The following is a 13,055-nucleotide window of genomic DNA, read 5'->3' as shown; positions in this document are numbered from 1 at the left end:
GCAGAGAATTTCCTTAACTCAAAAAGCGTTGCGTTCAAAGGGCAACGCATCGCGCCGACCGGGTGCTGGCGTTCCCTGGACTCCCTGGCAGTGCTACAACACGCTTCCGCGTTCCACTCGTAAAGGCGAAGCTTAAGCGACATTAATTAGCAGTTAGTTAGTATTCAGTCACTAACAGTGATTAGCCAATTAACGGTAATTTATAATCAGCAATTAGTCATTAATTATCCGTGACGTCAACCAGTGGTGATGTCACCAGTTCCACAGAGGCAGTCAAAGTGCTGCGGAAAGCGCTTTCGCCTCTACGCGCTTCAGACAGCCAAATTGCCTGCTGAGATTCTCCGCCGCTGCGATTGCCACGCCGTTGCTTCCGCAATTCTACTCGTGATGGTCATTTGTCAAACCAAAGCCAATGTTTGCTCACGGCCAACGCCACCGACGCTGACGAGGACACCGGCTTGTCTGCGACACGGTGACCTTAAAGGACAACTGATTACCTTCTGGTCGAAAGCGAAGTTACAGCCATGGCAATCAACTACTTCGTCATGCTCCTCTCCTTCCGTTCCCTCCTCGAAATTTTTCTCTCTCGCACCTCGTCCAATAGACTCCGCTAAGGAAAAGCGCCCTTTCTTCTCGGATGGTAGCGGGAGGCATGGTGTCTGGTGGAGTGCGTCACGTGTCTACATCATGGCCCCGCCTTGAAAAGAATTCTTCTCAGTTAGACACCCTATCTCAGTTGTTGCTACCCGGTCTATTGGATTGGATTGGAGAAACTTTATTGATCTAAAAGATCAATGGGGCGGGATCAATGGCCACTTAACGGAGGTCGACCTTTCCCACCCAGTCATCAAGTTTGGCTTGCATGTTCTTGTCAGGCTCCCTCAGGAGCTTCAGCCAGGCCTCCCGGGAGGGAGCCGGTAGAAGGTCTTTTGGAGGTGGATTTTCCTTACAGTTGCATAGGATGTGTTCGTCTGTTGCTATGTTGCCGCGATGTATGCAGTTGGGATCGATGAGTTGTGTGGTAATTCGACATAAGAATGGGGGTCATGACTGTCCAAGTTTGGGCCCTACGAAGGTTTCTGGCCTGTGGCCTGGTAAGGTCCGGGTGAGGTGCACGGTAAAGTTTCCGCGCCTCACGGAGCTGATTGGCCATTTCTCGGTAACTGAAAGTTTCGTTCATGTGAGACTCCGAGACACTCCCCGATCCCTCCCGGTTTGCTAGAGCTGGGGCATATCGGTTCGCCTTCTCATTTCCCGCATTTCTCTCGTGTGCAGGGAGCCAAATAATTTCTAAGCGGTTTATTCTTTGGCTCTGTTTGATTAGACCTCCGGCTGCAGAGCAAATCAGCCCTTTGGTTTAATTTTGGATTGCAATCTTAGAGTCACTAATTATTGTGTATACGAGCTCGTCCCTGAGAACTAAGTCAATGACTACTTCTTCGGCCTCCGTTGTTGAAGTTACTGTCGCTACAGCAAAGAACCTGGGCTGGTCTTTTGTCGTTCGCACTATGGTGGAGAATTGCTTTGAGCACGGTTCGCTCCCCTAGCTGCATGCCTTTCCACTGTCATGTTGTTGGGGAGGGGTAGGATTTTAATGTGCTCTCAGATTGTGATCGGCAGCGTCTCCCTGCAGCTAGAGTCGTACACCGGCTCTATCTCTAGCCTGTATAGTACCATGCGGCCTGCAGTAGAGGCTGAGAGACTCAATATTTATGCTTCCATATGCGCCTTTATCAGCTCTCCAGTGTGTTGTATATGCCTAGTTCGAGTAGCTTTTCAGTGTTGGTGTATCTAGGAAGCCGTAGAACTTTATACACCGTTCGAATGTTCGCATTAACCGATTCTACGTCTCTTGGAAACTGCAGTAGGGTAGATAGTATGTAATGCGTCTGATCATGAAGGCTTGCTCTATGCGGCAGAAATCTTGCTCCTTCATCCCCGTATGTTTATTCGTAACTCTTCTGGGCAGTTCTAGTACTTGTTTACTTGTGGCCTGAATGGCCTTTAGGGTATCTTGACCTCCGCCATTTTTGTGGAAGGTGAGGCCAAGGAGACTATCCACTTCGGCGATATTGTTTCCTGCCAATTTGTTGTCCAAGAGTTTCCTCGCATTAAGGTTTTTTCAGTGATCGCTCTTGCCACTGGCGAGCGCAACGGTTAGGTGACGTCATGCCAGATGGCGCGGCGAAGCGCTGAAATGCAGGCCCAGCGGTTGCTAGGCAACGGCTCTTGCGCCGGCTCCGGCGCCAAGCTGCACCCACGGGCATACGGACGAGGTGCGACCACACTCGACGAGGCGAAGTGGCTGGCGTAGTGAAGCTTTCGCTTCAAAAGCTCCCAGACTTCTGGTTGTCCACTGAAGTGTAACTTTCACTTCACCTGCACAATGGGCAACCACAGGAATAGAACCAGGCTACCGCGCTCTTGAGGCCACATTCCCAGGTCTACTGAGAACTACTTAACGACCCGACAGTCCAAGGTGGCGGAGTTCTTGGTTTTGAAAGGGGACACTGGAGCTTACCATTCGAGCAAAAATCCCAGTGGGGCAATCTGAATGCATTGCTTCTATGTATTGCAACAAAGCCAACCGAATTCGTAAAGCTGCTTATACATTAAGATGAGAAGGGGCGAAAAAAAATAAGGAAACAGAAAAAAAAAATGTCCTTGCGAACACTATTGTCATGAACAAACAAGTAGCGTCGACGACAGTGAAGTTGACACAGGAGAGGCGAAGGCAGGGAGCAGAAAGGTGGACCCTTTGCGCTGTCTGGTCTTAAGGCTTGGAAATTACATCAAGCGCGTCGCTATTCGTGTGTACCGAGCAAATAAATATGCATTCACCCAGATTCACACATTTAATTCGTACAATAAAATCAAAGCAATCCATAAAATCAGACGTATATTTATGATATGGGCCTATCGGGCGCTGTGGAAGGTTGAACTGCGCAGCCTTGTGGGGATGTCATGTGTCCGAGTGAAGTCACGAAAATGGCCAAGGACCAGGAGAAGGTTGCTGTGCTCAGAACCGCCTTGAATCGCGGGTTCATGTGCCAGTCTGCCCAAGTGGAAGGCACCACCTCTCCATTCCTGCAACAGGGAAACGTTACAGAAATACGTGATTTTGCAGCAGAACGCATCAAACTTAAGCACTCAAGACATCGCAGTATTGTATGTTTATCTGTCAATAATACACAGGGCGACTATGGGGCAATATACGGTGCACTATATATTTTCTAGAGCTTTCGTTTTCTAATACTCGCGATCACCAGAGAGAAGAAAAGTTTTAGAAAGTCTCTAAGGTGCTTTGCCCGTATTTAGTGCTGTGACGAGTGGCGACGAAATTAAGTGCATGCCAGATCGTCATGGCTTTGTGTTGCCCCGACATGCCTTTATGTACAGTGTTTGACTGATTAAGGCGACTTCACACAGAGGCGCGGTGTGCGGCTTTCAGATAGGAGCACGGGGATGTTAGGAATGAGCAACAATTCCCGCGATTACAATTCCTTGCTATTCTTCAAGACGCAGAGCAATAAAGCAAGACAGAAAGCCCCATTCCTAGAGTGGCGCTTGCAAAACAGGAGCTCAATAAACGCTGTGGTTCATTCTAAAAGCGAATTAGTATCAACCACCATATATAATAAACTGTTGCGTGTTTCTGCGTTCAACCACGTGTGAACAGGGGGATTTCTCCCTTTTCACATAATAAGCAAGCGTAATAGATGCACGCGATTAATTATATATCAATATATTATGATAAACGAACACCCAGTCATGATGCTTGTTCGCGTTCCAGTGCATTCGCAGACTTACTCGCCATCAGAATATGCACTGAAAAATTCCCACCTATACTCCCTGGCATTTCTCTTTGGAGTGTAAAGAGAATGCTATGCTCCCGAAGTGTCACATTAATCAAATGACGGTTATAGAAAGTTAGAATCCTATGCCGTATGGGCTTGAAGACATTTCCTTGTTCCGCACTTGTAGATACCCCTTTCGCGCACCACCCACTTATAAGACCACTAGCCAAACCATTCTGAATGTCCAGGTAAGGGAGTAGGCACTCTTTCTTCTCTACAGGTTGCTTGTTTCATGAAGGACACATATTCATCAAGCTGTTTCCCTGAAATAAGGTTGTGTTCTTACTCTTTTCAAGCAGACGTGACTGTATCCCTGAAAGACGCTATAGCTTCGCCTTAAGGTGTGGAACTCGACAGCGTGTTGCAGCGCTGCCAAGGAGTGCACGGAACCCCATCGCCTGTCTTGCGCAACGCCTTGCCAGTTGGAAACAGCTTTGGACGCAACGCATTTTTGAGGAGAGCAAATGACTAATTTTCTCATATCTCGGTAGACACCCGAACCTCTCCGCGACGAAAGGGAGGTAGTTGGGAGTTAAAGAAGAGAGAGAGAGAGGTACCGTGATGAAGGAAACGGAAACTGGATTTGAGGAAAGGAAGTTGCGGACTGTTTCACACATCTCGATGGACACCCGGCGCGCCGATTATAGGGAGCCAGTTCGAATTCCTAAGGAAGTTGCAAACTGTTTCACACATCTTGGTGGACACCCGGCGCGCCGATTATAGGGAGCCAGTTCGAATTCCTGCCGAAAGCTCTCTAACTTAGCTGGTAAGTTCATGCTGCTCGAAAAACTGAATGGTATTACACCACCTCGAACGTTCTGCGGCAAACAGTTGCCATGATACGACGTTTTTCCGACGAGCGGTGCCGGCAACTACACTGGTGCGTAAACGACTGCTTGTGGGATACTGAAAAGAGCGCCGTAGAACTGCACAGATGAGAGGTCGCGCTCATATTCTCAACCACAACATATCGCATTGACAGCTTTCGCTGAATATCGCACTGTTACGTGGTGACCATCTTGTCATTTGTTTTTTTTTTTAACCTTAATCCCAGAGTAAGAGATATGCGGGCTTGGAGGCATCACACGCAGCCGTTGAGTGCTAGCTTTCGGTTGCAAGGATGCAGATGAGCAGCGGATGCAGAAATTAAAACACGGCCGGGGCACTTAGACGTGTTTTACATCATGGCGCAGGGGCGCGAGTGTGTGTGTGAAAGCGACTGGTTGAAACAGCAATGTGTGAAGTTTGTTCGGCTGTGTGCTTGCATCACCTCCCCTCCCCACATTAGGCTTAGAAACTTGCGGAGGCAGTCGACGAACGCTGTAGCCGTATTTTGTACCGACGAAAGCCTGCACGTGCTGGTAGTCAATACACTGAATGAGTTAAGACCTTGTAGACTAACAAAAGCTACGACCCGAAAGAATTTTGTTTATTAATGCTTCTGGGAATTATTGCTCACGGTCAACGCCGCCGACGACGGCACCGGGCTTTTATGCGACACGGGGCCCTTAAACGCTATTTAGTTAAGAGATACCAACTACCTTGTGACTAAGCGTTCGCACGCCTGTGTCGCTGCTCACAAATTTCCAGAGAGCAAAACAGGCTTGAGGGTCTAAGCGCCGCTGCTAGGAGCATAAAAAATGTCACTTGTTCTCATAGGCGCCGACTGCGGGAGGGTGGGTGGCAAAGCGATCACGACATCTTGCATTTCCCGTTCGATTGATTTCATGTACCATAGCCAACGCTCCAAGACCACTAAAAACAAATCAGTTTGCAAGTTTGGCATTTCATCTTGCTTGGTTGTTCCTGGTGTTCGTACAGCCAGCAGTATTTCCTGCTACATCTGCTACCAATAGCCCGGCTTCAAGCTGCTGCCGTTGCATGATTTTAGAGAGATTAGGGCTTGTGGAGTTTAAACTTCAAACGCTCAGAGGTCAACTCCCCATTGTTCTAGTCAGCGAGTCCCAATATCTAGCACTATACATGTCCCTCATATTCGGCATGGCGTATCATTCAATGGGCTGGTGCCGAGCCACGGAAGGCGCCGAGATTTTTCAGTTCGGTGGCAAGCAACCGCTCAGTGCACCATGTAACTCTCTGTGGACAGTGCACTATGCAGCTCTCCATATCTAAAGCCCATTACGGCCCTTTTTTCCCCTACGCAAGGAATTGTAAGATGCCCATTTGCCGAGCATTTCACACCAATGCAAGCAAACATCACAACAGGTGGAATCTAGTACTTCCTTAAGCTGACAGATTGGTGAAACACCGTGTATATAACTCACATTACGCACTAACATTGTGATGCTATGAATGTTTCCGACCCAAGGAAGGAATTGAAATTTTCATTTAGGTGGCAAACAGTAGCACAGTGCGCCTCGTGTCTCCCTTCACAGTCTGCAGTACCTCGAAGCTACATGAGAAGCTTTGCCGGTAGCTCCTCCGCAACACCGATCGAATTCAGGTGTTGGGAAAGCGTTCGAGAAAAATTCCTGATGAATATTTGTGTTAAGCCTAGCAATCTTGTAAAAGACCAGTAGCAGACCGGTCTCAAAGTGCACGAAAAAAAAGCAAGCAACACAAGCAGCTCTTACAACTAAGGATCTTATTGATTGTAGGTTATCGGCTTTTCTTTACCTGCGCGCTCAACGCACCCTCGGGGAGCATCTCTTTTCAAAGTAAAGGCGCTGCCGTGTTTGCAGCGCCGCCAAGAGCGGCCTCCTTGGATGCGCGCTGCGGGCACCAGAGTATCCTTCGAAGACGAATCAGCTCACGGAGCTCGGAGCACCGGAGGCCAAGACGCGGCGCAGGACGTACAAAGCGCCTGCCGTCCGAGAAGGCCGCCTGGTCCGAGCCCGCGAAGCTGGCCGGGGTGCTGTAGTAGGCCGTAGCGGCTCCAGCTTTCCCTGGATATGGCACCTAGAACAATGACGTCAAAAGAGACAGCTCGTTAGGCGTACAACGGCAACAAACGTCGATTTCGGCCCACAGAAGAACAGAAAAAATGTTCTAATGACTTAATCTTAAGTGAAATTCTTCCCGATGTTCCGCCGAATTGCGCTTCAGGTCGATTCAGGATCATATAAACAAGACGCAGCTTCAGTTCAGAGCTTATGTTTTGTGGCAGAGACAAACAAACCGTCAGCAACGTCAGATATGGAAAAAGAAAGAAATCGTGCCAAACTGTATTGTGGCTTCAGGGTTTACAGGGTAAATAAATTGTGTTAATTTGTGTTTGCGTACGAATTGCGCTCTTAAGACAGTGCGTGGTGAAAGGCTTCAGATTAATGTCTATTGGGAGGGAACGAATGGAAAGTTCAAGCAATAAACCTTTCTCGCCGCCGAGGCGGCTCAGTCCTCATGGTGTTCCAATCTCGACCCAAAAGACATGGGTTCGGATCCTGGCAGCGTGAGGTACATTTTGTTGAAGACGAAATGTTAGAGGCCCACCTACTGCGCAATTTGAGTGCATGATAAATATCCCCAGGAGGGGCGATATTATCCGCAGCCTCCAACACTGCGTTCCTGCTACCCTGAGTTGGTTGGTTTGGTTGGTTTATGGGGTTTAACGTCCCAAAGCGACTAAGGCTGTGAGAGACGCCGTAGTGGAGGGCTCCGGAAATTTCGACCACCTGGGGTTCATTAACGTGCACTGACATCGCACAGCACACGGGCCTCGAATTTCTCCTCCAAAGAAATTCAGCCGCCGCGGCCGGGATCGAACCCGCGTCTTTCGGGCCAGCAGCCGAGCACCATAGCCAGTGAGCCACCGCGGCGGCCCTAGGCTGAGTTGCTTCGGGTCGTTGAACCACATAAAACGAAATTTTTGTCCGCCTGCTTAGCGAGGCAACGATTTTAATAACGCTGTACAAGGCATAGTTGAACCTCTCGGGCGCTGATCTGGCATCTTGATGATCACCCACTTCTCTACCGAGATGACCTTTGAGAGCCGAAATCGCCTGGGCAATGCAGTATTTCGAGATATTGACAGCGGTGCAGTTTACCTTAGAGAACGTCCATGGTATGAGTTGCAACAGAAAGCCTCGGATTCTTTTCGTTCGCCCTCTCGTCGAGAAAAAAATGGCTGGCGGTTTAGCATTGCGAAGAACGAAATAATCTGCGAAGGCACCGTTTAACAATAAGTTGGACTGGGCTAGTGGGTAAATATTCATGGTGACACTGCGCAGAAAGACCATGAACCAGAGTAGGAAAGACACAGGGCAAGCACTGTCCTGTGTCTTTCCTACTCTGTATCCTTGTCTTTTTGCGCGTTGTGTTACCATGAATGCACGGTTATTTGTAGGTGGACACCACCACCACCACCACGAAGCTCAAAGCAATGTTGAGGCATGCACTCACCTAGCGAGCCAGTGCCTCAATTTTAGGTGGACGCCACCGCGTACTCACTACGCTATTGAGGTCTCCTCTGACTGAACGGGCCAGTTATACTTTTTTACTCACAGGCTAGAAGATACCGCTGAAGCGTGGGGAGCGGGGCTAGAAGTGCGTTCGCAGCTAAGTGTGTGAGATAGCGCTTTTACTGAACGCCCGCCTGCGCAGGTTGCACCAGAAGGCATGCAGGACCACAGGACTATACCTGACAGGCCCTGCTGGGAAACAGTCGCGACAACATAGGTTTTATATTTGCAGAACGCCAGGACCGCCGCGGTTGCTTAGTGGTCAAGGAACTCTGCTGCTGACCCGAAAGGGTAAGCTTCCATCCTGGCCGCGGTGGTGGTAATTTAATGGAGGCGAAGTTCTAAAGGCCTATGTACTGTGTGATATCAGTGTACGTTAAAGAACGCTAGGTGTTCGAAATTTCCGGAGGCCTTCACTACGGCGTCCAGACGACGCGGTGGCTCAGTGGTTATTGAGCTCGGCTGCTGACCCGATTGTCGCGGGCTCGATCCTGGCCGCTGCGGTTGAATTTCTTTGGAGGAGAAATTCTAGAGGCCCGTGTGCTGTGCAATATCAGTGCAAGTTAAAAAACGCCACGTGGTCCATGTTTCCGGAGCCCTCCACTACGGCGTCTTTCATAGCCTTAGTCGCTTTGGGACGTTATACCCCATTACCAACCAACTACGGCGTCCCTCATAGGCTCGTTCGCTTTGGAAAGGTAAACATTCATAAACCATAAACTAATCAATTGCAGGTTTTTACCAAAGGACACCAACGCCACGTACTACATGAAAGCGAGACTGAGGTGTCCACTGACCCAACGAGCCAGTTGTGCGCGTTTCCTCTCGTCAAAATCAACGGACCCTACAACGTTGCCAGCACCAACACTAATGGACCCAAAGAACTCCTGAGGCCCACTTTTTTGTTTTGTTTGGTTTGGATAAGCAGCAATGATTGATTGGTCATCAGGAAATGAAGCCGCGGTAACTGTTCGCGGTAACTGTCCGGTAACTGACAGCCGCCGCGGTGGCTCAGTGGTTGTGGTGCTAGGCCGCTGAGCCGGAAGACGCGGGTTCGTTTGCGACCGCGGCGGTCAAAATTTTAGGTGGATGCTAAATTCTAGAGGATCGTGTACTGTTTTGAGTGCACGTTAGAGGTTCCCAGGTAGTCAAAATTTCCGGAGCCCTTCACTACGGCGTCCCTCATAGCCTGAGTCACTTTGGGACTTTGAACCCCCATAAACCATGACCGTTACCGTGCACTGACATCGAACAGCACACGGCCGCCTTTAGCCTTTTGCCTTCAGCGAAATGCGGCTGCCGCGGCCAGGATTCGGTGCCTCGCTTGTTAGAACACTCGACTACGGAGCCGAACTTCCGAGTTCGAACCTGGCAATGGCGGCCGCGTTTCGAAGAAGGCTACGAAACAAAAGGCGCTCGTGTTCTATGCGGTGTAAGTGCCCGTTGAAGGTCCCCAAGCGGTCGAAATTATTCCCAAGTCCTCCACTACGGCAGCTCTTTCGTCTCTGACTCCCTCCTGTATTCCTTTCCTGACGGCGCGGTTTGCGGGTCCATCGAGATGCGAGAAAGACACTGCGTCATTTTCTCTCCTTGAAATCCAGTTTTCCTGCGTCCTAGTGCGCAACAACGGAACGCCATGCCCTTAAGTCACCACGGAGGGCGCTAAACATCGTCGGGAATCAGAAAATTCTTTGATTGTATTCCCACACCATATATGGAACCGCTTGAATCAAAAATCACGAAAAGATAATTATATCTTAGCCTGTTGGCAGGCACATTATGAGGTTCATAGGAAACTTCCCGGTTGGAGTCTCACAGGCGTTTTCGCGTCTATAAGCTCACATGCGTAGCCAGCATTGTTCCGTTTTCAGTGTTCGGCCGGCACACTAACTCCAGGGCCTGCTGGCACGAAACAAATAATCAGTTCCCATATTGGTCTCATTCGCAGTGTTAAACCCTTCGTTGGTTTTGAGTAAAGAAAAAAATGCATAACTGACTCGCTGGGCCAGTGGACACTTCAAGCACACCTTAGCCGTGTGGCGGTGGTGTAACGAACGCTAAACGCGCTACACGGCTGTCGTTGTACCACCCAAACTGATTCTAAAAAATGGCTTTTGCACAAGGCTATTGCATATTATGGTTTATTGGGCTTTTAACGTCGCAAAGAAACTAAGGCAATGAGGCACGCCGTGGCGAAAGGCTGCGGAAATTTCGTCCACCTGGGTTTCTTTAACGTAAGTGCAATGACATCGCACAGTACACGGGCCTCTAGAAGTTCGGCTCCAACGAAATACGACCGCCGCGGATGGGATCGAGCCCGAATCTTTCTGGTCAGATGCCGAGCGCCATAAGCTATTGCAGTTTTGGCAATAAAAAATGCGCGGAACACTTAAGGCGTTTCAATCGCTGGCTAAGAATGCGATATGTTTTCTTACCTGGTCGCTTTCTTCTGGCTCGGGCAATTTCCTCACCACGCAAGAAGCCCTCGCGGCGTCCGCGGAATCGTCCTGGCACGCTTCCCGACCTACGCGCTGCGGAGGCTGCCCCATCTCGCTGAGATGCGTCCTCTTGAGGAGGTTCAGGCGCTGGAAGCCCGGGCGCAGCGTCCGCAGTGCGAAGCCTGCGCCGGCCTCTGATGTTTCCAGGTCGGAGTCCCAGGTACTCGCCGTGGGGTCGCGGCTGCGTAAGAGGCTTCCACCCTCCTCGGTGCTGAACGCTGGCATGTGCCGGTGACTCAAAGTGTCGCTGGAGAGTGGGCGCCCTCTCTCGGTCAGCCCTACAGCGTTTCTGCTGGCCGCAGCTTATGGCAGCGTCTGATGCCCCCAGTGCCACGTTCGCAATACCCAGCACGTCAACGCGATGATGATGATGTCCTCAGGCTTAATGGTTCAAACCCATGGTGGGGCCACGTGAATGTGCTGCATTGCGTTCCGCTTCTTTTTTTATTATTCGAATTAGGAACGGCCCAACGTAGAGAGTGTTTACATCAGAAAAGCATTCGAGTATTGGGAAGATAAATAATGTTATTGTCCTCTGGGTGGAAGGAGTAAACAGAATAGCGAGTTAATGAGCAATAATATCATGATTGCAATGATTAAGAACAGTATTAGAAAATCAACTGGTGGTGAAAAGAACAGAGATAGTTCAAAATGAGGTAGTGCTGGCAACACTGATCGGCTGACAGGACTTCTCCAATTGTCTCTGTGGTTAAAGATATAGTGTACTACACTCCGTCTCACAAGATGTTTGCAGCACTACGAAAGGTACAGCTCTCTCGTCCAATCAGGATGGCGCGCACTAGATTAGTGTGTTCCTACGCGCCTGTGGCTCGATCCACCTGATGTGCAGGTGGCTTCTTTCTACCTCTAGCAGGTGGCGCGTGATGTCTTTTTATTCTTTTTTTGGTTTGTTTTTGGACAGGCGGACGCCCGTTCCAAAGGGACTAGCCCCACTTTTTTTTTTGTCGCAACCTGTTCTCATCAGCTCCTCTGTTGTCGCGTCGCAGTAAATTTCAGTAATCGTGTCATGGACACGGTCGGTAGCGTTTCGTCCTCTTCGGAACGCGCAACCACCTTCGAGATAGTTCGAATTTCCCCTCTCTGGAAAAAGGTGTGTACCACCCTTCGCAACACGCTCAGGTCAAAATCGTCCAGCTTCTTCGTCCGCTCGCGGCCTCTTTCGCCAGAACGCTTCTTCGGTGACAACACTCGGCCCGCGTTCAACGTCTCCGTTGTCCACTTGTAAAGCGTTCGCTCGCTCACCTGCGTGAGTTTTGCCGTCCTCTTGATGAGCGCATTTGTACTCCAACTGCCCCCGCACTCGACGCGAAGCGCTTCAAGAACATTTAAAGCCACCTGCTTCGCCTGCTTGGGGAAACAGCGCACTGTCGGTGTAGAGCACACAGGAGACACAACAGACTCGACCGACGCCATGTTGGAAAGCGGCGACGCATCACTACCTCGCAGCAGGCCTCCGCAGAGCTGTGTCCGTACGGGCTTTGTCTGGTAATTTCACCAGTGATTGAAACACTTCCTACCATTTAAATATACCTGTCCAAATCATGTTTTTAGTTGCAATGCTTATTGTTTTGATTAATAGTCATAGACTCCTCAAATATTCGAGGGACTATTTTCTGCGTTTCTGCAGCCCTGATTGGACGAGAGAGCTCTACCTTCCGTAGTGCTGCAAACATCTTTTGAGGCGAAGTATAGAATTCTAGTACACTATAGTTAAAGATTCATTACCCAAGTTTTCGCATTGTAAGACATGCAAATTTCTAGCTTTACGGATTGTCCAAACGAATTTGTCGAGATATTTTTGAAAACAGTTGCCAGAAATAAAGAAACAATAGATAGCCTCATAAGTTATTAAACCTGAAGATTCAATTCGATCAATATTATGCTGGACCCATGCTTTCATGTTACACATATTTATAACCAGCAGGTATACTTCGAAAGCGCATATTTCGAGGTCTTTCAATTGCTCATGCTTGCTTAACAAACATAAAAAAATTGCCGACGATTACGTTACTTTCTAGTGGAAAGTTTGAACGCACATCATGAGCTGTTCCATCTTTTCGATAGATTGGGGCATCACCTAAGAGTTCTTCATTGTCATGACTGAAGATTCGTGGTCGGAGAAATAGATGGATAAAGGCTCGACTTGGTGCACCAAAGCCTGGTTCCAAGACGAGGTCTAAGCAAGTATTTCGTGAGGTTGCCACAGCCGTGGAAGGCGTTACGACCGAGAGGAACCTGATGTTCTCCCGCATAAGTGGTAA

The 13,055-nt window shown here is 49.3% G+C and overlaps 1 protein-coding gene across 1 annotated transcript; it reads right to left on the bottom strand.

Moving 5' to 3' along the window:
* Positions 1-2,840: 2,840 nt before the first annotated feature.
* On the bottom strand, positions 2,841-12,206 carry LOC149334095 (uncharacterized). The gene is made up of 3 exons (XM_089555015.1): positions 10,711-12,206; positions 6,495-6,776; positions 2,841-3,087 (listed from the first exon to the last, which is right to left on the bottom strand). Exons 1-2 carry the CDS (start codon positions 10,996-10,998, stop codon positions 6,531-6,533), a joined length of 534 nt encoding a protein of 177 aa, XP_089411141.1. The 5' UTR covers positions 10,999-12,206; the 3' UTR covers positions 2,841-3,087; positions 6,495-6,530.
* Between the last annotated feature and the right edge of the window lie 849 nt (positions 12,207-13,055).

Source organism: Amblyomma mixtum, chromosome 8 (assembly GCF_055824585.1).
Source record: "Amblyomma mixtum isolate Tamu chromosome 8, ASM5582458v1, whole genome shotgun sequence".
Lineage (NCBI taxonomy): Eukaryota > Metazoa > Arthropoda > Arachnida > Ixodida > Ixodidae > Amblyomma > Amblyomma mixtum.
This window is presented reverse-complemented; position numbering and strand designations above follow the sequence as displayed.